The sequence below is a fragment of the Xyrauchen texanus genome, chromosome 8 (assembly GCF_025860055.1).
Source record: "Xyrauchen texanus isolate HMW12.3.18 chromosome 8, RBS_HiC_50CHRs, whole genome shotgun sequence".
Classification (NCBI taxonomy): Eukaryota; Metazoa; Chordata; class Actinopteri; order Cypriniformes; family Catostomidae; genus Xyrauchen; species Xyrauchen texanus.
In genome coordinates, this window is record NC_068283.1 from 47,043,347 (window position 1) to 47,071,289 (window position 27,943).

The 27,943-nt window shown below is 40.8% G+C and overlaps 2 protein-coding genes across 2 annotated transcripts in view; one reads left to right on the forward strand and one right to left on the reverse strand.

Annotated features, from left to right (window-relative positions):
* LOC127648289 (zinc finger CCCH domain-containing protein 7A-like) overlaps nucleotides 1-27,943 on the forward strand; it is a 69,944-nt gene that overhangs the window by 15,904 nt on the left and 26,097 nt on the right. Inside the window, exons 17-18 of the mRNA XM_052132881.1 lie at nucleotides 4,201-4,306; nucleotides 4,630-4,738. Of these exons, the coding sequence (XP_051988841.1) occupies nucleotides 4,201-4,306; nucleotides 4,630-4,738 (215 nt within the window). The remainder of the gene's footprint in view (nucleotides 1-4,200; nucleotides 4,307-4,629; nucleotides 4,739-27,943) is intronic.
* Nucleotides 15,069-27,943, reverse strand: part of LOC127648265 (interferon-induced very large GTPase 1-like) — a 270,334-nt gene continuing 257,459 nt past the window's right edge. The window contains 1 exon segment of the mRNA XM_052132850.1: nucleotides 15,069-16,083. Coding sequence (XP_051988810.1) covers nucleotides 15,602-16,083 — 482 coding nt within the window. The 3' untranslated portion in view covers nucleotides 15,069-15,601.

A 27,943-nucleotide genomic window follows, 5' to 3' on the forward strand; every position in this document is an offset into this window, starting at 1 on the left:
AGGTCTGAGAACCTGATTATGCGGATATAGCGGCTATGTATACCTTCAAGGTGGAGGGGGAAAGCCGCCCCTCCAGCTTCTCCTGGAGGAAGGAAAGCACTGACCTGACTGCACATTCTCTCTTGGCTCTCAACGAAGGCGGTCGCATTTTCTCACCCTCTCCCTACCCTTATCTTCCCTGCTTTGCTCCTCTCGTCATATCTAGTCTACTGTCTTGTACTTGAGAGACTCTCTCAGCACTGCTCTTCAAACTAAGTCATCATGGATTTGATCAACTGGTCTCTCAATGCAATTGACACCATCTTCTCGACGAGAAGCTTGGGTTCGGGGGAACCTGTCTGCCCTGACGGAACGTTCGCGAGCTGGCTACACGATGGACGCGTGGGAGAGGTGGCGGTCGTGTGTCTGGCTGCTCTTTCCGCGGAGGACGCTGAAGATATCTACCTATTCGGTACCATGATAACAGGTCTTCTGCTGATTGGATTAGGCATTGCCCTGGTTTATCGAGGAGTTAAGAAGATGGTGACAGCTGTCCAAAGCCTCACAAGGCTGCCCGTCATGATTGAAACAGTGGGCAGAGCTGTCTGCACTCAGACTGGGTCTATGAACCAAAATACGGATAACATCATGGAGAAGCTCACAGCTTTGCAAAGGCAAATGGATCGCTTCAGAGACCAAAATGGACCAGGAGAATAGCCTGTAAATTAGAATGCGGCTACTCTCCTTAAGACCAAACAATCCCAATCTTATCTGTTTCGCCACCCTCAACCAGCACTGGCCTTGGCCAAGGCCGCTGTTGGAACAACAACTCCCCGAAGAGCACTGCAGTGAGCCACTCGCTTCCTTCCCGACTCCCCAGACACCTGGTGATTGTTGACTATGTCTGGGACCTGATCAAGGTTGTCTCCATGGCAACTTGCTGTGTATTGCTATGACAACCCTAGTGGACTGAGGCACCTAGATTAGATGCTGGCATAGCTGACTCTCCAGGCCTACACACACATGAACTCTTACACATATATACAGATATGCAATCATCCGACCGATACCCTATCCCTCAGCCACGCTTTGTACCCCCAGTCTGACAGGCGGGTCTGTGACCAGCTCTAACATGGCTGCAGGTCCCGATGGCTGCTTGCCTGTGCTGGGCCACCTCCACCCCCAATCCCTCCCCTGTTGCAAGTCTTGTTCATGTTGTAGAGTGTACTGATTATGTGCTAATGTTGCTGAGGTGTTTTTTTCCCTGTTCCCACACTGTACTTCTTAAGGAGCATAGTCTGGGGGCTGCCTTTTTTTTCTCCTCTCCTCTCCTCATGTCATGCTGTATTTCTTCCAATTCCCTGTCTTCCTGTCCTGTCTATCCCCTTGTCATATGTATGTTTGTATGGACAGGTCGATGGCCAATTTCACTGGTTTACTATGTGACAATAAAGGACTACTACTACTACATCTCTGGTGGTCTTCGGCTCGGGAAGAACACCAATTCGTGAACAAACAGCACTTCAGGTTATAAAACTGCCTGGTAGAGGGAGCTCTGGCTTGAGTGATTGTGTCTATGACTGCTGGTGGTAGGCCACTTAGATCTTCCACGTCCCGTCCAAGGGCCAGATGTGGAGGTTCCAGAGGTCTGAGCGCGGGTGCCAGATTGTGCCCCATCCCTGAGAAAGAAGGTCCTTCCTCAGAGGAATCTGCCAGGGAGGTGCTGTCGAGAGGAACATGAGGTCTGAGAACCAAGTCTGGGTTGGCCAGTATGGGGCCACGAGGGTGACTTGTTCCTCTTCCACCCTGACTTAGCACAGGGTCTGTGCAAGAAGAATCACTGGGGGGAATGCGTATTTGCGCAGCCCCCGGGGCCAGCTGTGTGCCAGCGCATGTGTCCCGAGTGGTGCCATGCCTTTCTCGGGACTCGAGTCTGAAGCCAGTACTGAAGCTGTCTCATATGCATCAACCCGAGTTGCAGATGTTGCCCCAGGAGCCTCTGAAACTGTCTCAGTGGAACTGCTGTCTTCCACCTGAATTACTTCAGTTCAGCACCGACTGCCTGTGCTTGCTTGTGAAGTGTGCTATCATTGAGACCAAGTCTAACTCCATGCTGAGAAAAGAGATGCTTTGAACTGGGGAGAGCTTGCTCTTTTCCCAGTTGACCCGAAGTCCTAGACGGCTGAGGCGTTTGAGCACCAAATCCCTGTGTGCGCACAGCAACTCTCTAGAGTTTGCTAGAATCAGCCAGTCGTCGAGGTAGAGTATGCGGATGCCCACTTCCCTTAACGGGGCAAGAGCTGCCTCTACAACTTTCATGAAGATGCGAGGGGACAGGGACAGGCCGAAGGGGAGGACCTTGTACTGATATGACTGGCCGTCAAATGCAAACCAAAGGAAGGGTCTGTGTCGAGGTAAAACTGAGATTTGAAAGTACGCGTCCTTCAGGTCTACAGCCGCAAACCAATCTTGATGCTGGACGCACATCTGTGTAATTCCTGGTCGCCGGTCCAAGATTGGCCGCAACCCACCACCTTTCTTTGGCACAATGAAGTAAGGGATGTAAAACCATTTTACCATCTCTGCTGGAGGGACAGACTCTATCGTGCCCTTGAAAAGAAGGGTCGCTGGATGCGGGTGCTCGGTGTCCAGCAGCTGTGACAACGGCATCTGTGGACATGATTACGTGACCCAAGGAGTGAGGAAACAGCTCTCTTTTTGACAAAGTGCAACAGGCTGCGGTGAAAAAAAGAGAAAAGGAAACAAGGGATTTACCTCCCGGCCCTCCAGCAGGAGATGGAGTGGTCTGGATACGAGCTCTGTTGTGGATGTCTCGCTCCCTGGGTCATCCATCCTCGTTCCGGCCCGAGAGACGGGGGGCATTAGCTTCCTGCAGGGGACTCTACGCTGGGATTTACGCATCACAGGGGGACGCCCCCGGCGAGCAGACGGGGTGCGGGATCTTGAGCTGCGCTGGGTCAAGATGTGCTGGATGGCCTCCGTCAGTCGCCGAGCACAGCTCCTGCAGCACATCGGGATCAGGACTACCCATGTTTAGTACTTTTAGTGCCTTGGCCTTGTGTACTTGCAGGATGGCCATGGCATGCAAGGTGGAGGCGACCTGTCCAGTAGCACTTTAGGCTTTGGTCGCCAGACAATGTAGTCCTATAGGCTCTGGAGGGGAGCGCTGGTCGATCCCACCAAGTGGTGCCGTTTTGCTGGCACAAATGCATCACAACCACCTTATCCACTTGAGGGACCTCCGTGTACCGGTGGACCGCCCCGCCGTCGAGGGTAGTGAGAGCGGACGAACCCGGAAATCTGTTCCAGGCAGGGAAAGATGCCCTCCATGACCTCGTTAGTTCGTCGTGCACCTCCGGGAAGAAAGGGACCGAGGGCGGGGGGGTCAATCATCAAGTCTCGAGCGCTCTGGGAGTGTGAAGTGTCCCAGTCCAACCCGATGCTCGCGGCGGCCCGGGCAAGCATGGCGGTCAGCTCTGCTTCAGCCTCAGACTGGGAGAGAAGGTGGCAGCCCAGTCGAGTCATCGGCGTCCGACATCACCAGTGCACTCTTCGATGCAGCAATCGAAGACTCATCCTGCTCACAGTCACCGAAAGAGACGCCATGCTGTCCTCATACCCGTCGGTAGAAGGTGCAGCACGGGGGGTGGCTAGATTGGCTCTCCCGCAGAAGAAGGAAAGCCGTGACCGCAACGTTGCCATGGTCATATTCTCGCAATGAGAACATGAACCATCCGGAAACGCTGTCTCGGTGTGATCACAGCCCAGACACGTGAGGCTGCCCCCGTGGCTGTCGGAAGCGGAGAGATAACGATCGCATCCAGGAATCACACAAAGATAGAAAGGCATCTTTTTGAAGACTGAAAATGAATATTTGGTAGTGATGATCAGGACTGATGTTGGTTAAAAAAATCTTAGTCAGTGAAAATGGAAAAAAATATAAATATATAATATTTTTATGTCAGTTTTTTGATGCAGATATTTTTGTGCTATAAGGACCCCTGAGTAACTTTTTTTTTGACGCAGAAGGGTTAATATAAGAAAGGACTAAAAATACAGGGTATACTTGACAAATAAGTTAAAAAGGATAATGCTAAATAATAAAAATGAAGTTACACATAAAAGAAAGTTCTAATATTATTAATATATATGATAAGAAAGAGCTATAGTAAAACACACTTTCTGTCGGTCTCTCTTTAGCTGGACCAAAGAGAGAAGGGTTTTATTAGTGAAGTCTCATGAGAAGAATAAGTGGGTCACAGTGCGACCTTTGCCCTTTGCCAAGACCTTTCCCCAACAATTTGATGTGAGTGAAAACGACTAATTTTACTCTTTGATTTAGAAGTGATACAGTTATCTTTAGGCCATTTTGCAGCATTTGTTGAAGGTGGTTTGTTAAAAAGCAATGCATTGTTTGCTGCAGCAGCAGTGATGTAATGAATTAAGAGACTCAAAATACAGGAATGTAACAGTTGTAGACTAATCAGTAATTGTCAAAACCTTCTCTATGAAGTTTAACTTTAAAGTGCCAAGCTAAATATACTGATGTGAAAAAAAGTTCTTGAGTAGTCAACATCATTGACTAAAAAAGGGTTGGCGATGTAACGCTGATCTGTGTTTCCTCCACAGATCTGTGTTCATGTGATGAAGCAGCGTAAGTGTCAGTATATCGGGAACTGTACATTCGCTCACAGTCAGGAGGAGAAAGATCTGTGGACCTACATGAAGAACAACGGCTGTGAGCCTCAAACACACACAAACACTCGTGAACTCATACAGCATGAAAACACTGATAGTTCAATGTGTTTCTTCATGGACTGAAGGTTAACTCTCATGCTATCTGTCCTATATAGTGTGCCAGATTAGGCTTAGTGCATCCAAAATCGTAGTATGCTGAATATGATATGCTAAAGTTGCACAGATAGCGTCCTATTTCCAGTAGATCTTTAAAGTATGCATCGGCATTTTGTGCTACGTGATGTCCCAATACTGGCTTACTTGATACCTAAAAGTACATACTATAGTAAGCAGCACAATACTTACTCTTCATACTCAGCAGAAGTGAATTGTGATTTAGTCGTGATCTCACAGATGAGATGCTTATTGTATTTGAGTGTTTGTGTTCTGTTAGTCAGGGACATCCAGCAGGTGTATGACATCTGGCTCTCCACGTCCAATCAGAACAGACAGTCTGACGGCACCTCACTGTCTCAGCCAATGGAAGAGAAGCAGATCACCATGCCGACAGACTTTGCTGAACCGATGGTACACGCTCACACGTTCATTCTCATCTTTTTGATCTGTGCCTTCGGTCATATCTGCTCCATGTGTGTTGTTTTGTTGTCAGCCGGACAGTTTTTACTGCCCTCTGTGCGGTAAACACAGTAACAGTGATCGTCAGTGGCAGCAGCACATCTCGTCGGACAAACACAAGCAGAGAGTGTTGAGTGGAGGAGGAGAAGATGAGAGTCTGGCCTGGTCATATCGCTTCCCTGGACCCCATTTCTCCATCTGCACCAGGTACACCCGCATCAGTGTCATCATGGAGCCATCAGCGTTACTGTGTCAATATCTACGTCAAGAAGAAGTTGCTCTTATTTGGTTCTGAAGTTTGATTGACAGGTTGGAGGAGGGTTGTCCTGATGGTGTGAGTTGTGACTTTGCTCACAGTGAGGAGGAGCTTCAGGAGTGGCGTAGACGGCGGGATTTTCTGCGCAGACGTTTGGACAAAGCCCGAGCCCACATGCTGATATCTCCAAATGACAACGACTTCGGGATCTACAACTTTCTCCTTCAGGACTAAAACACACACATTCAGTTATCATTATAATAACAGTATAACACTTAATTATCACACACACACACACACGCACACACACACACACACACACACACACATCTCCATCAATCACTGGATCTCTCTGAAGGAGTTTCATTGATTGTTGTCAGCTCAGTGTTGTTCAGACTGAATTATCTGATGTATTTCAGAGTCTTGATGAGAATGAACAATGTTGATGTTTTAATGTGTGAAGAGTGAAGCTCAAAGACTTTAACCTGATTCAACAGGAATTTGTGAGTCAGATTGAATTGAAAGTTTGATCAAACACTTTCTTCGGGGAAAAACAAGCTTGTACTGTTATTTATCAGATGTTTTGTGCTTGTGGCATTCAGACTAAACCAGGGGTCGGGAACCTATGGCTCGCGAGCCATATATGGCTCTTTTCCGGATTTTATATGGCTCTCCAATTTTCAAATGTTGACTGAAAATACACCCTCAAACATGATGATAAAATTATTTTGAAACTATTAGCATTTCTGATTAATGTATAATTATTAATGTGTAAAATTAAATTAAATATGTTCAAAATATTTAGGTAAGAGACTTGCAGCTTAATATGATTGACAGCGGTGTTTGGCCTGTAGCTAGCCTACCTTTCAGAGTGCCGAATTTTAATTGGCCGACGGTTAGGCCTGCGTCAAGTCAAAATCAAGTTAAACAACTACCTAGCTGGCTGAATTAAAAATCATCATCAACGAGAGGAAAATGGCGAAAAGAAAAAAAGACTACGATTACCGTTCATTTCGGCCTGAATGGATGGATCAATTTGCATTTGTGGAGAAGTTGGGGTCCGCAGTGTGTCTCATTTGCAATGAACGTATTACGTCTGATTTACTGATGTCATTCAAATCACGCTTTGTGGACTTCCGCAGACATGCCGATTTGTTCAAAGTGATAACTCATCCACATGTGTGCACCGTGGATACAGTGTGTCTTCCCTGGAATCTCCATCGGAGATTTTGAGCTGGAAGCTGCTGAACTGAAGGTGACGGATATGTGGGTGTCAAAATTTTTCACTTTGAATTCCGAACTGGAAAGCCTCGCTCGTCAGCGGGCAGAACTGGCAAAGCAACATAAGTGGGCAGATATGAGAAAATTCCAACGTGAAGACAATCTCATCCTGAAAACCTGGAACGAACTTCCAGCCACTTTCAGCACAATGCGCCGGCCAGTGTTGCTGTCCTGACAATGTTTGGCTCAACATACACATGTGAGCAGTCCTTCTCACATCTGAACAACATCAAAACCAACCTGCGTTCAAGGTTAACAGATGAAAGCCTTGATGCCTGCATGAAGCTGAATCTCACTAGTTACGACCCCAACTACAAAGCACTCAGCAAAATGATGCAGCAACAGAAATCTCATTAATGTAAGTAGGGTGCAATGCACTTCTTGTTAATCACTTGTTTATGATGCCTGTTTCTCAATTTGTGTGGCGTCTTAGGTGTGCTAGAAAGTATGATAGTATGAAGTAGCCTTAGCTTGGGTGTCAATGAGTGAAAAAACAGCGTTATTGCCACCTACTGGTGTTGTTATTAAATAAAAATTGGCAAATATTTCTAATACACAAGTGTAAACTTTGCTGTGGCTCTTTTGAAAAATGTCTCTAAATTTTTTTGTTTGTTTGGCTCTTCTTGGTAAAAAGGTTCCCGACCCCTGGACTAAACTCATAAAACATCCAACAGTCACCCCAGCAGACAGAGTTCAGGATGTGATCGGTTTGGGAATATTTCATCAGAACACATGCTGAAATAAACATTTTATACTGTCCAGTTTCTTTATTGTGTATAATGATTAAACATTACATCCGTTAGACAGGAAAGAGTATTTCATTTTCCTCATTTTGACTCTTTCTGCACACTGTATTTCTCAGGACGTGAATATGAGAAGAGGAAGGATGAGTTTTGTTCATATAATCAGTTTATAAAAGCAATTGATCATTGAATGTGTTGCTTACAGTATTATGTAATATAAATGTAGAGGTGGTACCTCTGGTATGTTCAGATAGTTCTTGAAAACTGGTAACTCTGGTAAGACAGTAAGGGCTCGGAGAGTTATATCCACAAAACTTTAATGAAATGCTGGGTACATGGATACAAGTCACAAACGGTGAGCAATTTGGTTATAATGTATAGTGGTGAAAAAGGTATGAGTATGTAGATGTGTTTGTGTGTGGTCTGAAACATAAGAAAAATGTGCAAATTAGACAAAGAATATTACAATCCTTCTGTTAAATTGTTACATATTAAACATTTACCATACTGAACATAAATAAACAATCACCTATTGTCTGAGATTCACTGACAAATGTACAATTATTAGTGTATTGTGTCAAATTCAGTTAATCTGGCTAACAGATTAACATTTATAATATAACAACAATGCATTATAGCACGTGTCTGTAATACTAGCATGTTAGCTTCCCGACAGAGATTGACAAATAACATAAACTTGTGCAAATACAAATTTACAAGTTTATTACAACATCATAATGATAATATCAACATTATTAACAGGTATATTTCTTCTAGAAATTAGATATGACTTTACGCTCACTGTCTTAAAGTCCCCGTGAACCGGAAGTTGCAAACGACTTTTCTCCAGTGTTGTGACATTTCCGAGAGAAACAGAATACTAAATGAGGCAAAATAGTGGGCGTGGCTTTCTTTCCAACTAGCACCTGATTGGATCTAAAAAGGTAGGTGTTTCATTCAGAAATGGAGGCAGATCTTAACGCAAGTTTACAATCGGTTGTTGAGGATGCCGACTGGTGGGGCAGACGAAACGTCTACGTTGATTCAGTGAGCGGGAGACGTGGGTAGCTTCCGGGGTTGAGGTAAACACACGGGCCAGCGAGGACGAGCAGAGACATTGCTGAAAAGGAAAGGTTTTGTTTTGTTTTTTACTTAGTTGGGTTAAGTTTATTTTGTCTGTTTGTTTTTTTTGTTTGCGGGTTCATGGCATAATCTGATTTGTGACTGGATCAGAATGGCAAACTATAGTGGATTGTCAGAGGATGAAGATATGCAGATGGGTTGGGAAAAGAGTACCAGTAGGAAAGGAGGAGGGAAAAAAGAAAATAGAAATAGTCAGATGACAAAGAAGAGAACATTAGAAGAGGATGAAGAAATTCGAGAAGTAAGGAAAAAGATAATGATGGAAGAGTTTAAGATCATTCTTAAATTTAATGTGGGGAATGAAATTACATCAGTTAGCCCGATCACTCTTACAAATGGATTGAAGAAAGCGATTGGGGAAATAGAAATGGCGAAAGTGTTGCGTGATGGGAGCCTATTGGTGAAATGCAAAAATATTGAGCAGAAAAATAAAACTATGAAACTGCAATCAGTATGTAAGAAAGAAATAGTGGAGAAAAAAATTAATTGGTGAGAAGAGAGGAACTAAGGGAGTGATAACAGGAATTCCTGTAGAAGAGAATCTGGAAGAACTAAGGAAAGTAATTAAAGGAGGAATGATCACAGAAATCACTCGATTGCAGGCTTTCAGAAATGGAGAAAAACAGATAGTGAGTCTGTACTGCTACAGTTTAAAAGATGATGTACTTCCTATGAAAGTGATGGTAGGATATATGAGCTTTAACGTCAGAGAATATGTACCTCCTCCATTAAGATGTTATAAATGTCAGCGATATGGACATACTGCAAATGTATGTAAAGGGTGGTAGATGTGGAGGAGAACATATGGAGAATGTGGGAGTAATGTTACAATAAAGTGTTGTAATTGTGGAGGGAACCACACAGCAGCATATGGAGGCTGTGAAATCCGAAAAAAGGCAGTTGAGGTTCAAAAAGTAAAATTAAATCAGAAAGTAACATATGCAGAGGCTGTGAAAACATATAATAATGAAAGAGAAAATGAAGACATTGGTACGAATAAATAAGGAACGGGGTCAAAACAGGAAAATACAGGAATGTCAATGGATAGGATAGTGCTTTTTGTAGCATATGTCATAAATTGTTCAGAACAAGCAAAAACAAAAACAGAGAAGATAAAAATCATAGTTAAGGCAGCAGCTAAATTCCTAAACATGAAAGATTTGTCATGGGAAAAGATACATGCTGATCTTAACCATGGAGAAGGGAACGCAGATACAGCTTCTCAAAGCATAACTTAATGTTGGTAATTCAATGGAATGCTAGAAGTTTGATAGCAAATGGATATGAGTTTAAGGGATATATTGATAAACTAGGAAAGAAACCAGATATCATTTGCATTCAGGAAACATGGCTCAAAACTAATCTGGATTTCATTATTAAAGGATATAATACAATACGTGAAGATAGAAGAAATGGAATTGGAGGGGGATATGCAATATTTATTAAAGAGGGTATAGTTTATAGGAGGTTAAAAACAATACAAGAATTAGAGGTAATAGTTGTTGAAATGTGAAACAAGAAAGAAAAGATCAAAGTGATTAACTTCTACAACCCATGTAAAAAACTAGAGAGAGTACAACTAGAATCAATACTGGAGGAGTGGAGAGGAAAAAAATTATTTGGTGCGGGATTTTAATGCACATAGTAAGGTGTGGGGTGAAAAGAAGATTTAAATGGAGAAATTTTAGAAGAAATAATGGATGAAAAGGAATTAGTATGTCTAAATGATGGGTCTGGTACAAGAATAAATTTAAGTAAGGGTATAGAGACTGCAATAGATCTTACATTGGTGTCCCAGTCTTTGGTAGGGATAAGTAGTTGGGAAGTAAATAAGGAAAGTACTATAGGGAGTGATCATTATCCTATATACACAGAAATTGGAATAGAAAGGATATGCAAAAGAAAGAGAGAGTAAGTAGGTGGAAATTTGAGGAAGCAGATTGGAACAAGTTTAGAATATTGTCCAAAGAAAAATTAAAGGAGGTTTGTATAAATCAGGGAGTTGAAGATCTGAATGAAGAAATAAGTAGTATTATTTTAGGTGCAGCAAAAGTGTCGATACCAAAAAGAGGAGGCAGTATTAGAAAGAAAATCGTTCCGTGGTGGACACAAGAATGCTCAAAGGTAATTAAAGAGAGAAATAAAGCATTTAAAATCCTGAAAAGGACACATACAGTAACTTCCAGAATTTAATTGATTATAAGAGGAAGCAGGCTGTAGTAAGGATGACAATAAAGAGAGTTAAGAAAAACTTTTGGGGGAAGTATTGTGAATCTCTAGAAAGAAGTACACCATTAGAAAGAGTATGGGGTATGATTAAGAGAATGTCAGGAAATAAAAAAAGAGTATGGTTATCCTATAATGAAAGAAGGAGAGAAAGTAATAATAGAGAGCAAAGGTAAAGCAGAGTTGCTGGCAAGGACATTTGTTAAAATACATAGTAATAGTAATTTGAGTAATGAGGAAAAGACGCAGAGGGAGAAAACAATAAGAGATAGTGTTGAAGTAATACAGGATGGTGGGGATAATGAAAGTACCATAAATGTGATGTTTACAATGGGTGAGTTGAATAATGTCTTAAGAAAATCGGGAAAAACAACGCCAGGGAATGATCAAATAAGTTATTTTATGATAAAAAATGTAAATGATGAGTAAAGAAATGTTATTAAAGTTATATAATAAGGTATGGGAAGTGGGATGTTTGCCAAAAAAGTGGAAAGAATCAATTATTGTCCCTATATGTAAACCAGGTAAGGATCCGAGTTTGGCAGAAAGTTATAGACCGATTGCTTTAACGTCACATGTAGGGAAAATTATGGAAAAAATGATAAATTAAAGATTAAAGTATTATTTGGAGACAAAGGAATTGATAAAGGATTACCAGAGTGGGTTTAGAAAGGGACGAAGCACAATAGATCCGGCTGTATGTTTAGAAAGTGAAATTAGAAAAGCTCAAATTAATAAAGAAAGTATATTATCTGTATTTTTTGATGTTGAGAAGGCGTACGATATGTTGTGGAAACAAGGACTTATGATTAAGATTTATAAATTGTTAATAAGAGGGAGAATGTATAGTTGGATCAAAAACTTTTTAACTGATAGGTCGATCGCAATAAGAGTAGGGACAGAATTGAGTACAAAGTATTTAGTGGAAAATGGAACTCCTCAAGGGAGTATAGTTAGTCCAGTTTTGTTTTTAATTATGATAAATGAAGTGTTTAATAGAGTTGATATATCTATAAGTGTTGCTTTATTTGCAGATGACGGTGTTATGTGGAAAAAGGGAAGAAATATAGAATATATAGTGAGGAAGATGCAAGAGGCAATTGGGAAGGTAGAGAGTTGGGGAATGGAATGGGGTTTTAGGTTTTCAGTGGCAAAGACCAAAGTAATCTGTTTTTCTCAAAGGAAAAATCAAGAACAGATTCAACTTAAATTTTATGACAAAATCTAGAGAGAGTGGAATGTTTTAAATATCTCGGATATGGTTTGACAAAAAACTTAACTGGAAAATACATATTGAGAAAGTTGTTGAAAAATGTAAAAAATATTGAATGTAATAAGATGTCTGAGAGGTAGAGAGTGGGGAGCAAATAGGACCTCATTGAAAATAGTTTATATTGGATTAATTAGGGCAGTTATTGATTATGGATGTACAGTTTACCAGTCTGCTTCAAGAACTTTACTAAAAAAGTTGGATGTTATTCAAAGTCAGGCGTTGAGACTCTGTTGTGGTGCTTTTAAAACAACCCCAGTAGCGGCATTACAAGTAGAAATGAATGAGATGCCATTGGAGATTAGAAGAAATCAGATAGCATTAACGTACTGGGCAAATTTAAAAGGGCATAAGGAAAGAAACCTGACTCAGAAGGTGTTACATGTCAAGAAAGGGAAAGACGACAGATTAAGAGCTTTGGATGGATAATAAGGTATGCAGTCGATGAGATAGGTATAGGAGATATGACGGTAAGTCCAACTGTGCCATTATCTAATGTTCCACCTTGGATATTAGGGGAGTTAGAGGTAGATTTGGACCTTTTAGAGTGGAAAAAAGAGAATAGTATTGATAGGAGTCAGGTTAGTAGATACATAGAGGAGAAGTATTCTATGTTTGTTAAGATATATACAGATGCATCAAAAACAGAAGATAATAGAGTAGGAGCTGCGTTCATTATACCAGAAGTGAATGTTATGTTAAATAAGAGAGTAAGTGATAAAATGTCAGTGTATACAGGAGAAATGCTGGTCATTCTCTTAGCCCTTGAGTGGGTTGAAAATAGTAGGTCAAGGGAAGTGTTAATAGGGTCAGATTCAATTAGTGCGTTAACCAGTATTAAGAACATGAAATCAGAAGCAAGACAGGATATTTTGTTGGAAATAGCCCAAGCTGTTTATAGAATTAATAGAGTAGGAGTAGTAGTAAAATTCATCTGGATTCCAGCCCATATAGGAGTAGAAGGAAATGAAATGGCAGACAAATATGCCAATAATGCAACAAAAAAAACAGAGATAGATATGGTAATAAGTTATAGTAAGGCGGAAGTTAAAAGCATAATCAAAGAAGAAATGAGAAAGAAGTGGCAAGTGGAGTGGGATATAGAAACAAAAGCAAGAATGTACTACAGTATCCAGAAGAGGGTAGGAGGTATGAGAGAAAATAGTAGGAATAAAAGGGAAGAGGACATTATTTCAAGAATGAGATTTGGGCATACTGGATTGAATAGTACACTTAAATTAATAGGGAAGCATGAAACTGGGATGTGTGAGGTCTGTAATATTAACGAAACAGTAGAACATGTAATTATTAATTGTCATAAGTATAAGGAGGAAAGGATGAGGCTGAAAGACTGGTTTAGGAAAGAAAAAATTAGATTTGAAATGAAGGAACTATTACAAATGAATTCAGGGCATGTAGGGTATAGAGCGATATTTGAGTTTTTGAGTAATACAGGGCTTAGTAGAAGGATATGAGTTTAGTTTCCTTAGAAAATTGTATTTATTAATAATGAAAATGTATGAATATTAATAATGTTATTAGATATTTATGAAGTTATTTATTGGTTTTATTATGGATGTATGTAGTTATTTATATATTTATTTTAAGGGTAGTGAGGAAAGGCTATTGTGATCCACACTCCATATCAGAAGGTGGCGGTAATGCACACTTAAAAGTTGTTTGCCAACCGCCATTAAAAGAAAGAAGAAGAGGAAGGTTGTTGAGGATTACTCGCCGCCTGAAACACCGCCAGCAGTCCCCTTCCTGCAGCAGGAGGAGGAGGAGGAGGAAGATGAAGAAGAACAGGAACACACGGAGGATCATTTCAGACCTTACATGTGTGAGCCGTTACATGCGGAGGGTTCGAATGGTAAAAAGTGTTCCGTGAGTGTCACAACCAAAAATGCACCTCCTCGCCATCTCTCCTTTCACACGCTGTCAATGCTCGCAAACACACAGGCAGCCTGTCTACTGTCAGTTGGAGGGCGTGGTTACGGATGTTAAGGAGACACCTAAACCAGTCAAACCTACGTCATCAGGCAAGGTCCTCCAATGCAGAGGGGCGGGGAATTTTCAGATTTTGATTAAAGATTACGAAGCCAAAAATTTTTTTTGTGTGGATTGACTTGCATGGATGAATTGTTCACCAAAAAACACTAAATTTAGGCAAACAAATTATGGTCAATTTTTAATTCATGGGGACTTTAAAGTGAAAGGTGTATATTAATCAGTAGTGTGAAAGACATGTTCCCTCTAGTGGTGAAGTATGAAAGTGCAATTAAAGGAATAGACTTTCCAACAATAAAGGAATTTAATAAACATGCTTTTATTGTTTATTACAAAGAGTGACTGAATATTAGTGTTTAGTAATCTGATTCAGTCTTTATAGGAAAGAACATGAAGAGCGATCAGACTTACTATTGATTATTGACTATTGAGTCATGTCAGATCGAGTTTTATTTGCTTGTTTTTTTTTTTTTTTTTTGTGTAGTGGTCTAAACCACAGTACTGGTAATCAGAAGGTTGCTGGTTCAAGCCCCACAGCCACCACCATTGTGTCCTTGAGTAAGGCACTTAACTCCAGGTTGCTCCGGGGGGATTGTACCTGTAATAAGTGCACTGTAAGTCACTTTGGATAAAAGCGTCTGCCAAAATGCATAAATGTAATGTAAATGTAAATTTTTTGTACCTAATGTCAAAATAAGGTTTGACGATAATAAAGCTTAACATTTAAAGTTGTGATGGGTCAAGTTTAGAAACATTTAGAGATATTTCCAGTGTGATATATTTGATTGTAAAAGGACAGAAGAGTTTTTTGACAGGAAATTCTTTATTTATCGGAGTGTTGACATGAACGTCTGATATACAATATAAATTATGTTCACTTCACATGGTTACATTTATTCATTTAAAAGACACTTTTATCCAAAGTCACATACAAATGAGGAATACAACAGGAGTGATATATCTTAAGGATTTAGTACAATGTTTCAAAATTGCTCCGAGAAGTACAAACGGAAGAAGATTAAAGACAGTGGTAAAATAATGGATACACATATAAAGAAAGTGAAAGGTTAATCTGCATGTACATGAGGCAGAGGTGCCACATCCATTTATCTGTATTTTGTGCAGTGATCAACAACTTTACCTGAACGTTACCCACAATGCAATCCCATATTTAAACATAAAATATGTAATTCATCAAAGATATGGCTATTAGCAATATATTGCTACTCAGAACAAATCTATTTCAATCACTAAATCTGTTTCTCTGATGTGTTCAGAGTCACTGATGTGTGAAACAGAAGATCATTTCAAACTGTTCTCAGTATATCAGGAGAAAAAGAGGATCATCTTTAATATTCTCCATTACATGTATTCATCTAAACTGTCAATAGCTTCATGTTTTGAATATTTTCTCCATTCATCTGGGATCATTCCTCTCTCCTGGAATGTTTTATTGTAGTATTTTTCAAGATCTTTCTGGAATCTGCACACAAACCATTTCCAGTACGGGAATACAGAGACATCAGCGGTGATGCTCCACTTAGCATAAACTCCTCCTGCTTTTCTGTATTCTCTCCAGAGGACTGAGTGATATGGGCCTTTGGGATGAAAAGATCGATCACTTGCTACTTCTGTTGTGCAGATGCTTGTAGAAAGATTTGTTGTTCCAGTGTAATATTTGCCATTAATTCCATCCACTCGATGGATAGAAACACTGTGATCTGAATCATGGTGTTCTATTGTGTTGGTGCAGATTGCAGCACAGAAAGGACACTGAACCCAACAGCACTGACAGAAGTGATCAATCAGAATCTCAGCTGATCTGTATTTACAGTCCAGCTTCACTGGGAAAGATCCTGTTCTGAATTTCCTGCTTATGTCAGACATCACATAAGAAAGTTCTTTTCTCATCACATCTTCTAGGAGTTTGATATCAACATCATCACGACTCACTCCACTGAAGTCTTTAACAGAGAATATCAGCACATCTGAGAGCTTCTGTGTGAAACACTTCAACCACAAATCAACATCTCCACTGTTCACTTGAACATGTTCAGTAGATTCATGAGCTGCTTCAACATCTCCACTGTTCACTTGAACATGTTCAGTAGATTCATGAGCCGCTTCAACATCTCCACTGTTCACTTGAACATGTTCAGTAGATTCATGAGCCGCTTCAACATCTCCACTGTTCACTTGAACATGTTCAGTAGATTCATGAGCCGCTTCAACATCTCCACTGTTCACTTGAACATGTTCAGTAGATTCATGAGCCGCTTCAACATCTCCACTGTTCACTTGAACATGTTCAGTAGATTCATGAGCTGCTTCAACATCTCCACTGTTCACTTGAACATGTTCAGTAGATTCATGAGCTGCTTCATCATCTCCACTGTTCACTTGAACCTGTTCAGTAGATTCATGAGCCGCTTCATCATCTCCACTGTTCACTTGAACATGTTCAGTAGATTCATGAGCTGCTTCAACATCTCCACTGTTCACTTGAACACGTTCAGTAGATTCATGAGCTGCTTCAACATCTCCACTGTTCACTTGAACATGTTCAGTAGATTCATGAGCCGCTTCAACATCCCCACTGTTCACTTGAACATGTCCAGTAGATTCATGAGCTGCTTCAACATCTCCACTGTTCACTTGAACATGTTCAGTAGATTCATGAGCTGCTTCATCATCTCCACTGTTCACTTGAACATGTTCAGTAGATTCATGAGCTGCTTCAACATCTCCACTGTTCACTTGAACATGTTCAGTAGATTCATGAGCTGCTTCATCATCTCCACTGTTCACTTGAACATGTTCAGTAGATTCATGAGCTGCTTTCATGATCTTCTCCTGCAGGAGTTTCATGTTCTTCATCATCTTGGGCCGAACACTGACACTGAACTTATCAGTGATGTACCGACTGACTTCATCACTGATGAAACTCTTGAAGTGATCTTTGGGATTATTAATGTAGTTCATGTATTTGCCAAAGTTCTCCTCTTGTGCCAGTGTCTTCAGGATGTGTTTCTCCAGTTTAGATCTGTTTCCATTCAGTGATTCACAGTTTGTTCTCATTTCATCTGCTAAATCTCTGGCAGTGTTTTTGTAGACACTCTGTTCAATGGGATCTTTCAGTTTCTGACAGATGATCTCACCAAAAACAGCAGCGGATGTTGAACCACGACAGTATTTCTGGAAAACACTGAAGTACTCTCCTCTCTTCTTCTCCATGTAGAGAACAGGATCATTGGCTTCTCTGAACCGTCTGTGTTGGTCAGTGAATGTCTTGTTTGATCTCTTACAGATGGAAAGCACCAAATCAATGAAGAACTCCTTCTTTAACACATATTTTACAGGCCTTTCCTGATGTTCTGTTACTCTTGCCTTGATGTGATCTATCAGTTGTTGAATGCAGCTTTTGTTGTAGCCCATCTTTGAAATGTTGAATGACAGGATCATCTTGTCTGTCTCATGAGCAATTTCACTGACTAACGTTCTTATTTGGGTTTCATCCACTTTAAACAGAGCAAATCTTAACATCTCTATTTGTATTCTGTAGAGATTTCTAACAGGTCCTGTAATTAAACTGGATTTCTTTAACTGCACATAATCTGAATAACTCGGCACACAGAAAATATTCCTCCAGTGATCTACAGGAGCACTTTTATAGATGTCACTGAGGAGTTGTTTCACATCTCTTAATATGTCAATGTCTTTGATTTGAGGAGTGTCTCTGATGATCTCATCCACACACTCTTCCCAAAAGCAATCAAACTCTTTCTTCAGTGTTTCTTCATCATTTGCTTTGTCTTTGAGTTTTAAGGCGAGTGTTTTGCTCTTTTCAAAGAGAGTGTTTTCATGATGTGTTTTCTGAGCATCAATCTTTCTCTTCAGATCTCGCTGTTGAAGAATCTCCTTTAATTTCCTCTTTGTTTCTCTCACAATGTTTTCTTGAAGCTCTTTGATTTTTATCTCATATGAAGTTTTGAATTGAATCAGTAAAAAAGCAAAAGTGTCTTTCTCAAAGAACTCAGACATCAACATTTTCACTTCTTCACTTTTCTCTTTCAGTTCTGTTTGAAGATCTGTTTCCTGAATCTCATGAATTGCCTCATTTTCTATGTTGTTTTGTAGTTTGTTCTTAATTTCCAGCATGTCAACGCGGAGACTCCAGGTCCACTTGCTGTATTCTGTATCGAGTCTCCTGTGTGCTGCGACCTTTGAGAAATGAAAACACAAAACACTCAGAAAAGTCTTGAGAAAGAACAGATGTCTTGAACTTCTGGTGTGTGGTTGGATGGACTGTTATTATTATTATAGTTAAAGTTTTATAACTAATAATGATAAACTCACCTCTACTGAATCTCGTGTTTCAGTCCAGACCTTCTTCATGTCCTCTCTCCATTCAGCTCGTCTTTTCTTCTGTTCATCTTCATGCTGTTCTTCAATGAGTTTTACTTTTGCTTCAAAAGTCTTTTGTTGCTCTTCTCTCGTGTTTCTCTCTTCTTGCACTTTTACTTTCCATTCTTCTAGTTGTTCTTGTAGCTTTTCTTTCTCTCTTTCTATTCTCTCTCTTATTTCCTTCATTTCATTTTGGAGTCTTTGAATCTGTTCATCATAAATCTGTTTTTCTCTCCCCCTCATTTTCTCATCATATTCTTTCTGTTTCTCTCTTTCTTCTCGTTCTCTTCTCATCTCATCTTTCATCTCTCTCTCACACTCTTCTTTCTCTTTTATTTCTCTTTTATATTGTTCTATTATTCTCTTCATCTCTTTCTCTTGATTCTGTCTTTCATTCTCTATTCTGTTCATCAGTTTGTCTATTTCTGTGTCACATTTGATCTGAAGATTTTCTTTTTCTCTCCTCAGTTCCTCCATTTCATGTTTAAGTGTCTCTCGTTCTCTTTTCATCTCGTCTTTCATCTTTCTCTCACACTCTTCTTTCTCTATTATTTCTCTTTTATAGTGTTCTTCTCTTTCATTAAACTCTTCTTCTCTTCTCTTCTTCTCTTTCTCTTGATTCTGTCTCTCTTCCTCCATCATCTTCTTCATTCTCTCTTTCTCTTCTCCATGTTTGTTCAAGAGTTCTTCTCTCTCTCTGTTCAGTGTCTCGACTCTCTCCATCATTATGTTCATTTGTTTTTCTTGTCGTTCTCTCTCCATCTGTCTGAACATCTTACATGAGTAGTAACTGTCTCCGTTTGCTGTCACCATGACGTCTATTTTCTCCAGTAGTTCAGAAACCTGTGTGCGATCTCTAGTCTCATTATTATTGAACACATGGAATCTGTTCCCACACTGTTCAATCAGGTTTCTAATCACAGATCCTGGTTTTCCCAGCCACTGCTCAAGGTTTTTTTTCTTCAGAAAGTCTCCTCTGGTGAAGAGAATCATTGTGTACTTTAAAGAGTTTTCACCAAACATCTCTTGAATGATCTTCACTGATTTCGCCTCATCTTGAGTGAATCGTTGTCCTAAATTCAACACAATAATGAACACATGAGGTCCTGGCAGTATCATTGAGATGCAGTTAGTGATTTCTCTCTGGATGTCTTCATGACTGAGTTCAGTATCAAACAGTCCTGGAGTGTCAATCACAGTGATGTGTCTGCCGTTGATTTCTGCTGTTTCTCTCTGACATTCACTGGTCACTGATCCAGAAGATTCTTCAGCTTTAAACGCTTCTCTTCCTAAGATAGTGTTTCCTGTCGCACTCTTCCCAACTCCAGTTTTTCCCATCAGCACAATTCTGACATCTTTGCTCTCTGTTGAATCTGGAATAGAGGAAATTCATTAGACTATATACACAAAGGCCCAGATTTATAAACTCCTAAATAACAGGTACTCATTTTCTTGTGTAATGTATGAAATTATGTGTGCATGTCTTTGGCGTGTTGGAGGTGATTTACTAAGAAGAAATGTGCAAATAACTACACATGCACATTTTTAGACACACTACAAAAGGAGAATTTCACATGGGATAATTGCACCAAATGCATTCTCACCTACATTACAGCTCTCACTAAATACCATTACATTAATATTAAATATTTCTACAATATTTAGAAGTTTATAGCAGATGATGAGAACACCCATGTGTTACACTTTTGAAATGTATCAGAATGATTATGGAGTGGAGGACAAAATCGCTTCAGTTCATAATTCACAAAGAAAAAGATACACACTTCCTCCTCCGATGGTGGTTCGAGCTTTACGTGCAGCTGCAGTTCTGCTGTCGGATGGTAAACAATCTGCAGGCACGCGGCTCAGCCAATCAGAGTGCGAATTTGCGGTGACGTCATAAATTGGTTATTTCCATAAAGAGACTGTAGAGTTTTATTTTCCTTTTTAAGGATTTTTTTATTATGTACGTTAAGCCGTCGCACCACTGGTGTATTCTAAAATGGTATCACACCTGCCTCCATTGGGCGCACTGGCCCACTTCGATCGAGCACTGGAGAAAACCACCACTTAAAATATTCGCCAGTTAAAGATAATGTTGAAATAATTTGGGCATACATTGTTAGTAGGATTTTTTTTAATTTTTTTTAGAATGAAGATTTAAATAATCATCAATATGATATTATGATTTAAAGTTCTAAAATAACCAAATAAACCATTTTTTAATAAAAAATAAAAGAAATTTAATATAACAGAAATGTGTGTTAAATGGGTTTTCTATGTGTTCTGCATTTTTAAAGTCACTGTTTTTCCACGATGACAGCACGATTCATCAGATTAACACCTGCCTTTCACTTGTATTCATTTGCTCTTGCAGTTTGTGTTTCTGAAATGACTTTCAGGCTTGATAAATCACTTTGCGGGTGCATGAATTTATTTGCAACAACTCCAGCCTTTATTCTGCACATTTGGAGGCACACCTCTTAACTGCACATTAATTTCAGGGAAACACACAAAAATTGCCAACACGTGCTATTCTGTGCATCTGAAAGGCACAATACTGATTAGACTATGTTAGTAGATCTGCTCTGATGTTTTTTTGCACATGTTTTTATACACACAAAACTTAAATAAATCGGGGCCAAAGTGTGATGTGACAAAGCAAATGTTTGCAAACAACTTTTCACCAAAACTACATACAGTGTGAATTGTATCATCAATTATCATCATAATCCACTGTTGACTGGTTCCCATTACAAAATAAGAACAATGATGAAGTGGCCTTTTTGATCTCATATATGGCAGACAGGGCCAGTCCATGGCATAGGCAACATTTATTATCAATAGATTTCTCCTGCCATTGAAACTAGATCTGTCACTGTCAAAAAAAGATACATAAATGACAAAACTAGTGTGCAATTTAAGAGAGCTATATCTATGACACCAAGTGTATCCGCAGACTCTGTTGATGTTCTCCCCAATAACTTTAACTCAAAAGTTAAAAATGCTATTGATGGTATTGTTGCTGACAGACGTAAAGCACCTTGGAGAAACTTAAAAGCATGAAAATAAAATGCAGGAAAGCTGAACACATGTGGCAGAAGACAAACTTTGAAGCCCATTATTATATCTACAAAGACTGCCTTCAAGATTTCAATGTGGAGCTAGGCTAGAAAGACTTTCTCAAACATTGTAAACAGCAACATCAACAACACCTGCACTCTTTTTGCTACAGTAGAGAGACTAACTAACCCAGTGGTTCTCAACCTTTTTGAACAAACGCCCCCTGACCTCTTCATGATCCTCTTAACGCCCCCCAAAAAAAAACAAACAAAAGAAAAACAAAAACACTTCAGAAATACTATTACAGCCAAACAATTGCAACACTGATACCTGAAGCCTGAGTTTTTGGTAAAAAAAAAAAACTGAAACAGAAGTTTCTTATTGTATAAACTACATATAAAAGCCTCAAGTTGAGTAATATTGTGTTTGGAAAAAAATGCAAAAACACATGGATTGTTTGAAAGGTATTTCAAATGTATTTAGAAATTCAAACAAATTCAGGCTCACACACAATTTTTTTTAAGATGAACCAATCACGTGAACAATAACGTAACTAACCTAAATGGCCAATGAAAAAGCAGCGGTCGTTCGCGCACTCAATTAGGCAATATATCCTAGGCTTCAAATTTGAATAGCCTACAAACGGTCATTTGATTTCAAATGACGAACAAATACGACAACAGCTCGGCCACCTGAACTGAACCGAAGAAAAAACGACGTCAAAAACAGCCACTTTTTTTTAATTAATTACGGTCATTAGTGTGAGCCCTGAGCACTAATTATGCACCTAATTATGTATTCCACGTTATGTACAGAAAAAGCCGGTGAAAGCGCGCCTCTATTTTGCGCTGAAAATTCTCTGCCTCTTAAAAGCATGTGTAACTTAGGAAGCGGCTCTCCTGGCATATCCTCCTGGTGAAGTGGCAGCAGTAATCCGAGCAAGATTAAGACATAGGCTAAGGAGAAGAGCTGAAAAGATTTTTGCGCAGGCCGCCTGTTGAGTACCTCTGAGTAACGCCCCCCATTTGTGCCTGAACGCCCCCCTCTCTGCTGCCTCGTGCACACCGCCCCCCAACACTGTCCAAACGCCCCCTAGGGGGCGGTACCGCCCCCGTTGAGAAACGCTGAACTAACCCATCAACACATGTTCCCTGTGAAATGTTCTCAGACAGCAAATGCAACGAGTTTGCATCTTTTTTTAGGGAAAATATCAAAGACATTTGAATTTCAATCAGCTCATCCTCATGTTGCGCAGAGGTTAGACAGCAAACCACCACAACAACTTCAGAAATTAAACAGTATGTCATCATTCGAAAGGTCCTGGGTCTTATAGTCCAAAGCGACTTATAAAAACTATCTGCATTTGACAGACTCTAGGTCTAGATGAAAGCGTCAGTCATAGAGACAGTAGAAGTGACCAATTTGGAGTATTTTGGCTTTACAAAGTACTTTATGCAACCGGCGTTAATATTCTGTTTATCATAACATTACTGATCAAACAAACTCTTGACCAACGCTACTCCAAAAATTGACCTTTCATCACAATCGTTGTAATATAAATATTTTAGTCAGTGAACCAGATATTAGCAAAAGGATACTGTCACATTGTATAGCAAAGAGGGTTGCTAATATGAGAAATATAATTTCGGTTACTGTCGTAGCCTCCATTCCCTGATGGAGGGAATGATACGTTGTGTCCCCTAGTGACACTAGGGGTCGCTCTTGGGAGCCCGATTCACCTTCAGATCTTTGAGAAAAGGCCAATGAGAAGTAGGCGAATTGAATTTGCATACAGCTTCCCCAACATACGTATATAAAGGTGTAGGGCCTTGCCCAATCAAAATGGCAACGGAGACCGCATGACCCTTTGTTCTATGATCAAAGGTGAGACATTGAACTCGGTTTCCCAGAATGCCTCACAGCCGGATAGGAATTCCCGCCCATGGACCCAATCTGCTGTTTTGATTTGTGAGATTGTCAATTTTGTGTGAAATGTTGTTTATTGAGTGAGCTGAACTAGCGATTCAGTTGCGCTGTTACCAGCGTTTATCCTCCGTTAAATTGTATGCACCCCTGTTTGTTCGCTCTCTCTCTCTCTCATACACACTGAAATTCATGGAGTGAGCAGCACCACGGTTTATGTCCGCACCACGGTTTATGTCCGACTCTGGAGGCTGGAGGCTGGTGTTTTCAAATTCTCCCGCCTGTTTGGTCAGTTCATTGTGTGTCTGATCATTTCCACCCCCACGTGGTATTAGCTCCATCACCTGGATCTGATCCAGCCATCTTTCTTTCCCTCCACATTCAAATAATCGAATAATCTAATCCTCCATTTTGAAACTAGTTTCCCATGTGGAGTTTAGTCCGCCATTTTGTTTCCTTTGTTACCGAATCTAGACACACACTCACATACATATATCCATACACTAGCATATACAGTAGCTCCACTATTTAGTTAGGACTTCCATTTTATGTTTTTGTGTTATATTCATATAGTATTGATGGTGTTCATTGCTGTTTGATTATAATAAATCTTGTTATAGTATAATAAGTACTCCTGGTTGTTTGTTTGAATATATCGGCCTCTGCCACGTCAAGAACTCCCGTATTACTTCAGTATTGTTAAATTGTTGTTGTTAGAAGCCAACTGTAACCAGATTACTGTTGGATTTGTACAGCAGTAATTTGACTAGCTTCTTCCCTTTTTGATTATTTTGATTATTAATCAAAATACTCAAACTTCAGGGTAGAATTTTATGAGACTTAATCAGCCACTTACTATCATTTTTCTCTTGTCAAAGAGTGATGCCCTGAGGATAGAATTTAACGAGTTAAATCATATTATTTAATTAAATTATTAATTAATAAACATTAATTATTGGTTATATCTGATAGTAAAACTGATCTAAACAACCATTGCACCCTACAAAGGGAAGGAGGGCATTCCCCTTTTGTCACTCACTCGACGTTGTGTCGATGAAGTGACACTAGGGGTCCACATACGAAACGCCACAGGACTGAACTGATTACGTGAACTGACGATGCAGGTGTAGGCAAGATGCTACGAGCGTAGGAACACAAGCACTCTGGCTGCATGAAGCCTCCCCAGATACCCAAAGATGTTGTGTGCTTCCCCATAACCCCGAGAGGGAGGGGAAGGAGATGTAGCAACAGGGGAGCAAGCTAGCCTCAGCCTTTTCTCTCCATAGAAAAATTATTCAGCTGGGGCCTAAAAAATGCTCATAAATGCACAGGGGAAGGCTTTCTTTTCCGTTCCTATTCTTTCAGGGTGAAAAGACCCTGAGGAGGCCACACCCTTCCCTGGAGAGGAGGAGAGGGTAAAGAGTGGCGAATATGTGGCTAGCCTGCAGACATGGGGAAGGCACGGTGGTAAGTCCTGCCCATCGTAGGGGGAATTCTGTAACACAGCAGCCAGGGCAGAGAGAGCTCTCCACTCTCCTCTGAACGTTACCTGCCATGACAGAACATCTGCTGTGACGTTGAGGTCACCTGGAATGTAAGTGGCATGCAGCGACCTGCGTCACCACTGACTCCAGAGGAGGCAGCAACGGGCAAGTTTTGACATGAGACGGGAGCGTAAACCGCCATTGAGGTGTTGTCCGTCCGGACCAACACATGCTTGACCAGGGCGAGCAGTACTACCAGCAACTTGAGGCAGTTTATGTGCCAACGCAGGTGAGGTCCTGTCCAGGAGCTGCATGGCCGTTACACACAGCACCTGTGTGCCGAAGCGCCATGCGTGCCTCGGGACTCTGATCTGGAGCCATTGCTATAGCGGTCTCATATGCATCAACGCCACCCGTTGCAGGGACGACATCGCCCTACAGGCTCGGGAAGGGAATGCCGGGTGAGTCTGCCAGGTGGTAGTACTCAGTGGACACTTTGTCCACTCGGGGTCTCGCGGCATAACCCTCGGCCATCCCCCCGTCGAGGGTAGTGAGAGTGCACAAGCCAAAGGACCGGGTTCGGGCAGTAAAAAGTTGCCCTCCGTGATCGCAACAGCTCTTTATGCACTTCCGGGAAGGACGAGACTGGAGGGGAACCCAAAACCCAGTCGTCAAGCTGCGAGTGATTGGGGGCGGGGGAGATGTTCCACTCAAGCCTGGGCAAGCGTGGCAGTCAGCTCCGCATCAGCCTCAGACTGGGCTGCCACACCCGAAGGCGGCAGCCCTGTCGAGACCTCGGCATCTGACATCACCAAAGCACTCTCCGATGCAGCGATCGACATCTCATCTGGCTCACAAGCTCCGGAAGAGACATGGGGCTGGCGGTGAGGCGAGCCTGTCTCATCCCAGTGCTGGACGGAAACAAACGAGCATACCGGGGAGTGGGCGGTCCGTGGGAAATTCACCCTGCGGAACCGTACCCGCTGAAGTCCCCGAATCGTCTCCAGTGTCAACCAAAGAGGTCTCGTACCCGTAGGTAAGAGGAGCCGCGAAGGGAACAGCCAAAGTGTTTTTCTCTCGAAAGAAGGAAAGCCACGACCGTAATGTTGCCATGGTTACGCTCTCACAGTGAGAGCATAAACCATCCACGAACGCTTCTTCAACATGCTTATAGCCCAGGCACGTGAGGGAGTGATCGTGACCGTCTGAGGTGGAGAGGTAATTACGAAGGAGATCAAGTTTCAACTCTAATAGAGCACACCTGAACCTGCTAATCAAGTTATTTAGGTGTACTATCAGTGAAGGTGCAGAATTAAACACCCTGGTTGACTGTATGTGTTTGGATAAAAAAAACTCCCTCTGAAAATATTAGCAGAGTAAGATTGTATTTTTTTAGCTTATTATCATTATAAAAAAACCTACAGATTTACACTCACCCCTTTCTCTGCAGATCAGATGTCGTCCTCCATTACTGTGTACAATCTCTTCACATTTCTCCATCAGTTGAGCAGGAGTGCTGTTTCTCTCCAGTCTGAAGTGTCTGTCGTTGCATTGGTGAATGATTTCCTGTATAATGTCATTGACTTGAGTGTGTGACTCGTGTGTGGTGATCATCATGGTGTGTTGATAAACAGTGTGAGAGAAAGAGTTGAGCAGCATCTCCACACACTCTTTCTCTTCTCTTGAACACTGATCATGTTTCAGTACCAGAAGGATCACATGAGGTCCTGGAGCAGACAGAGACACACACTCTCTCACTCTCTGTGTCATCTGATGGAGTGAGATGTTTGGAGTGTTGATGACTGTCATGTGTTTTCCTCCAACTCTCTGTACAACATCTGGAGGTTCTTCAGTCTCAAACGCTGCTCTTCCTAACAGGAAGTTCCCCACTCGACTGTTTTCTGAAGCATTTGTCCCCAGCACCACAATCCTCACTGCAACATGTAAAATTAGACACTTTAGGGGAAATTCACTAAGAATGATTTGCACCAGGTTAGTGCGTTATTTATTAGCATACACTTTCTGCACTGGTTTAGTGCCCCGTTCACTAAAGGAATGAATCAAACACGCCCACAAAATGTGTGCAGAATGCAATTTGCACATACAATTGTGACATTGTTGGGCCGATTCAGAGTGCTATCCAGCAGATGTAGCAGATAACCATGATTTAACTCATTCTGTCAGGAGTGAACAGCATTAATCCATCATGTTGAAAGTGTGCTTGACTGCACCGTGCATCTGCGATGATAGGTTATAATGCTCTTCTCCATCATTTGAATATAAAGGGATGAAATATTGCTGTCATGATCAATAGAAAATATAGAAACGCATCTCTTTTAAACACATTTAGCTTTATCACCTGTATTCAATAGACAGTAATAGCACAAATTTGTATTTTATTTTTGTGAAAATTGAGTTGTGAATGAAGCACAGTCTATAATGAGCCTAATTTACAAAGAAAGGAGGCATGTTTGTGTGAAAAAGAATGACAATGATTTTTGTGTGGGGTTAATGAATAAGTTGTTTAGTGAATTCCTCCCTTAGTTTTTACAGTCTTAATGTATATCAACATATCACCAATTATACAAATGAACAACATTCACAAGCAAGAAGCACATTTGAGGTTGAATGACATCTGTATGTTTGAGGAGTGAATTAACCACAATTTACACCATTTATTAATGACTTTACATATCATAAAAATACAAAGACATACTCATAGGGGGTTCCTCTTTGCTCCATCTTCTCCTGCGAGCAGGTTTGTGCACAACAGTTTCTGCAGAAAACAAAATACATTAAAGTTAACTTTGAATCTGGGATAACAAAGTAG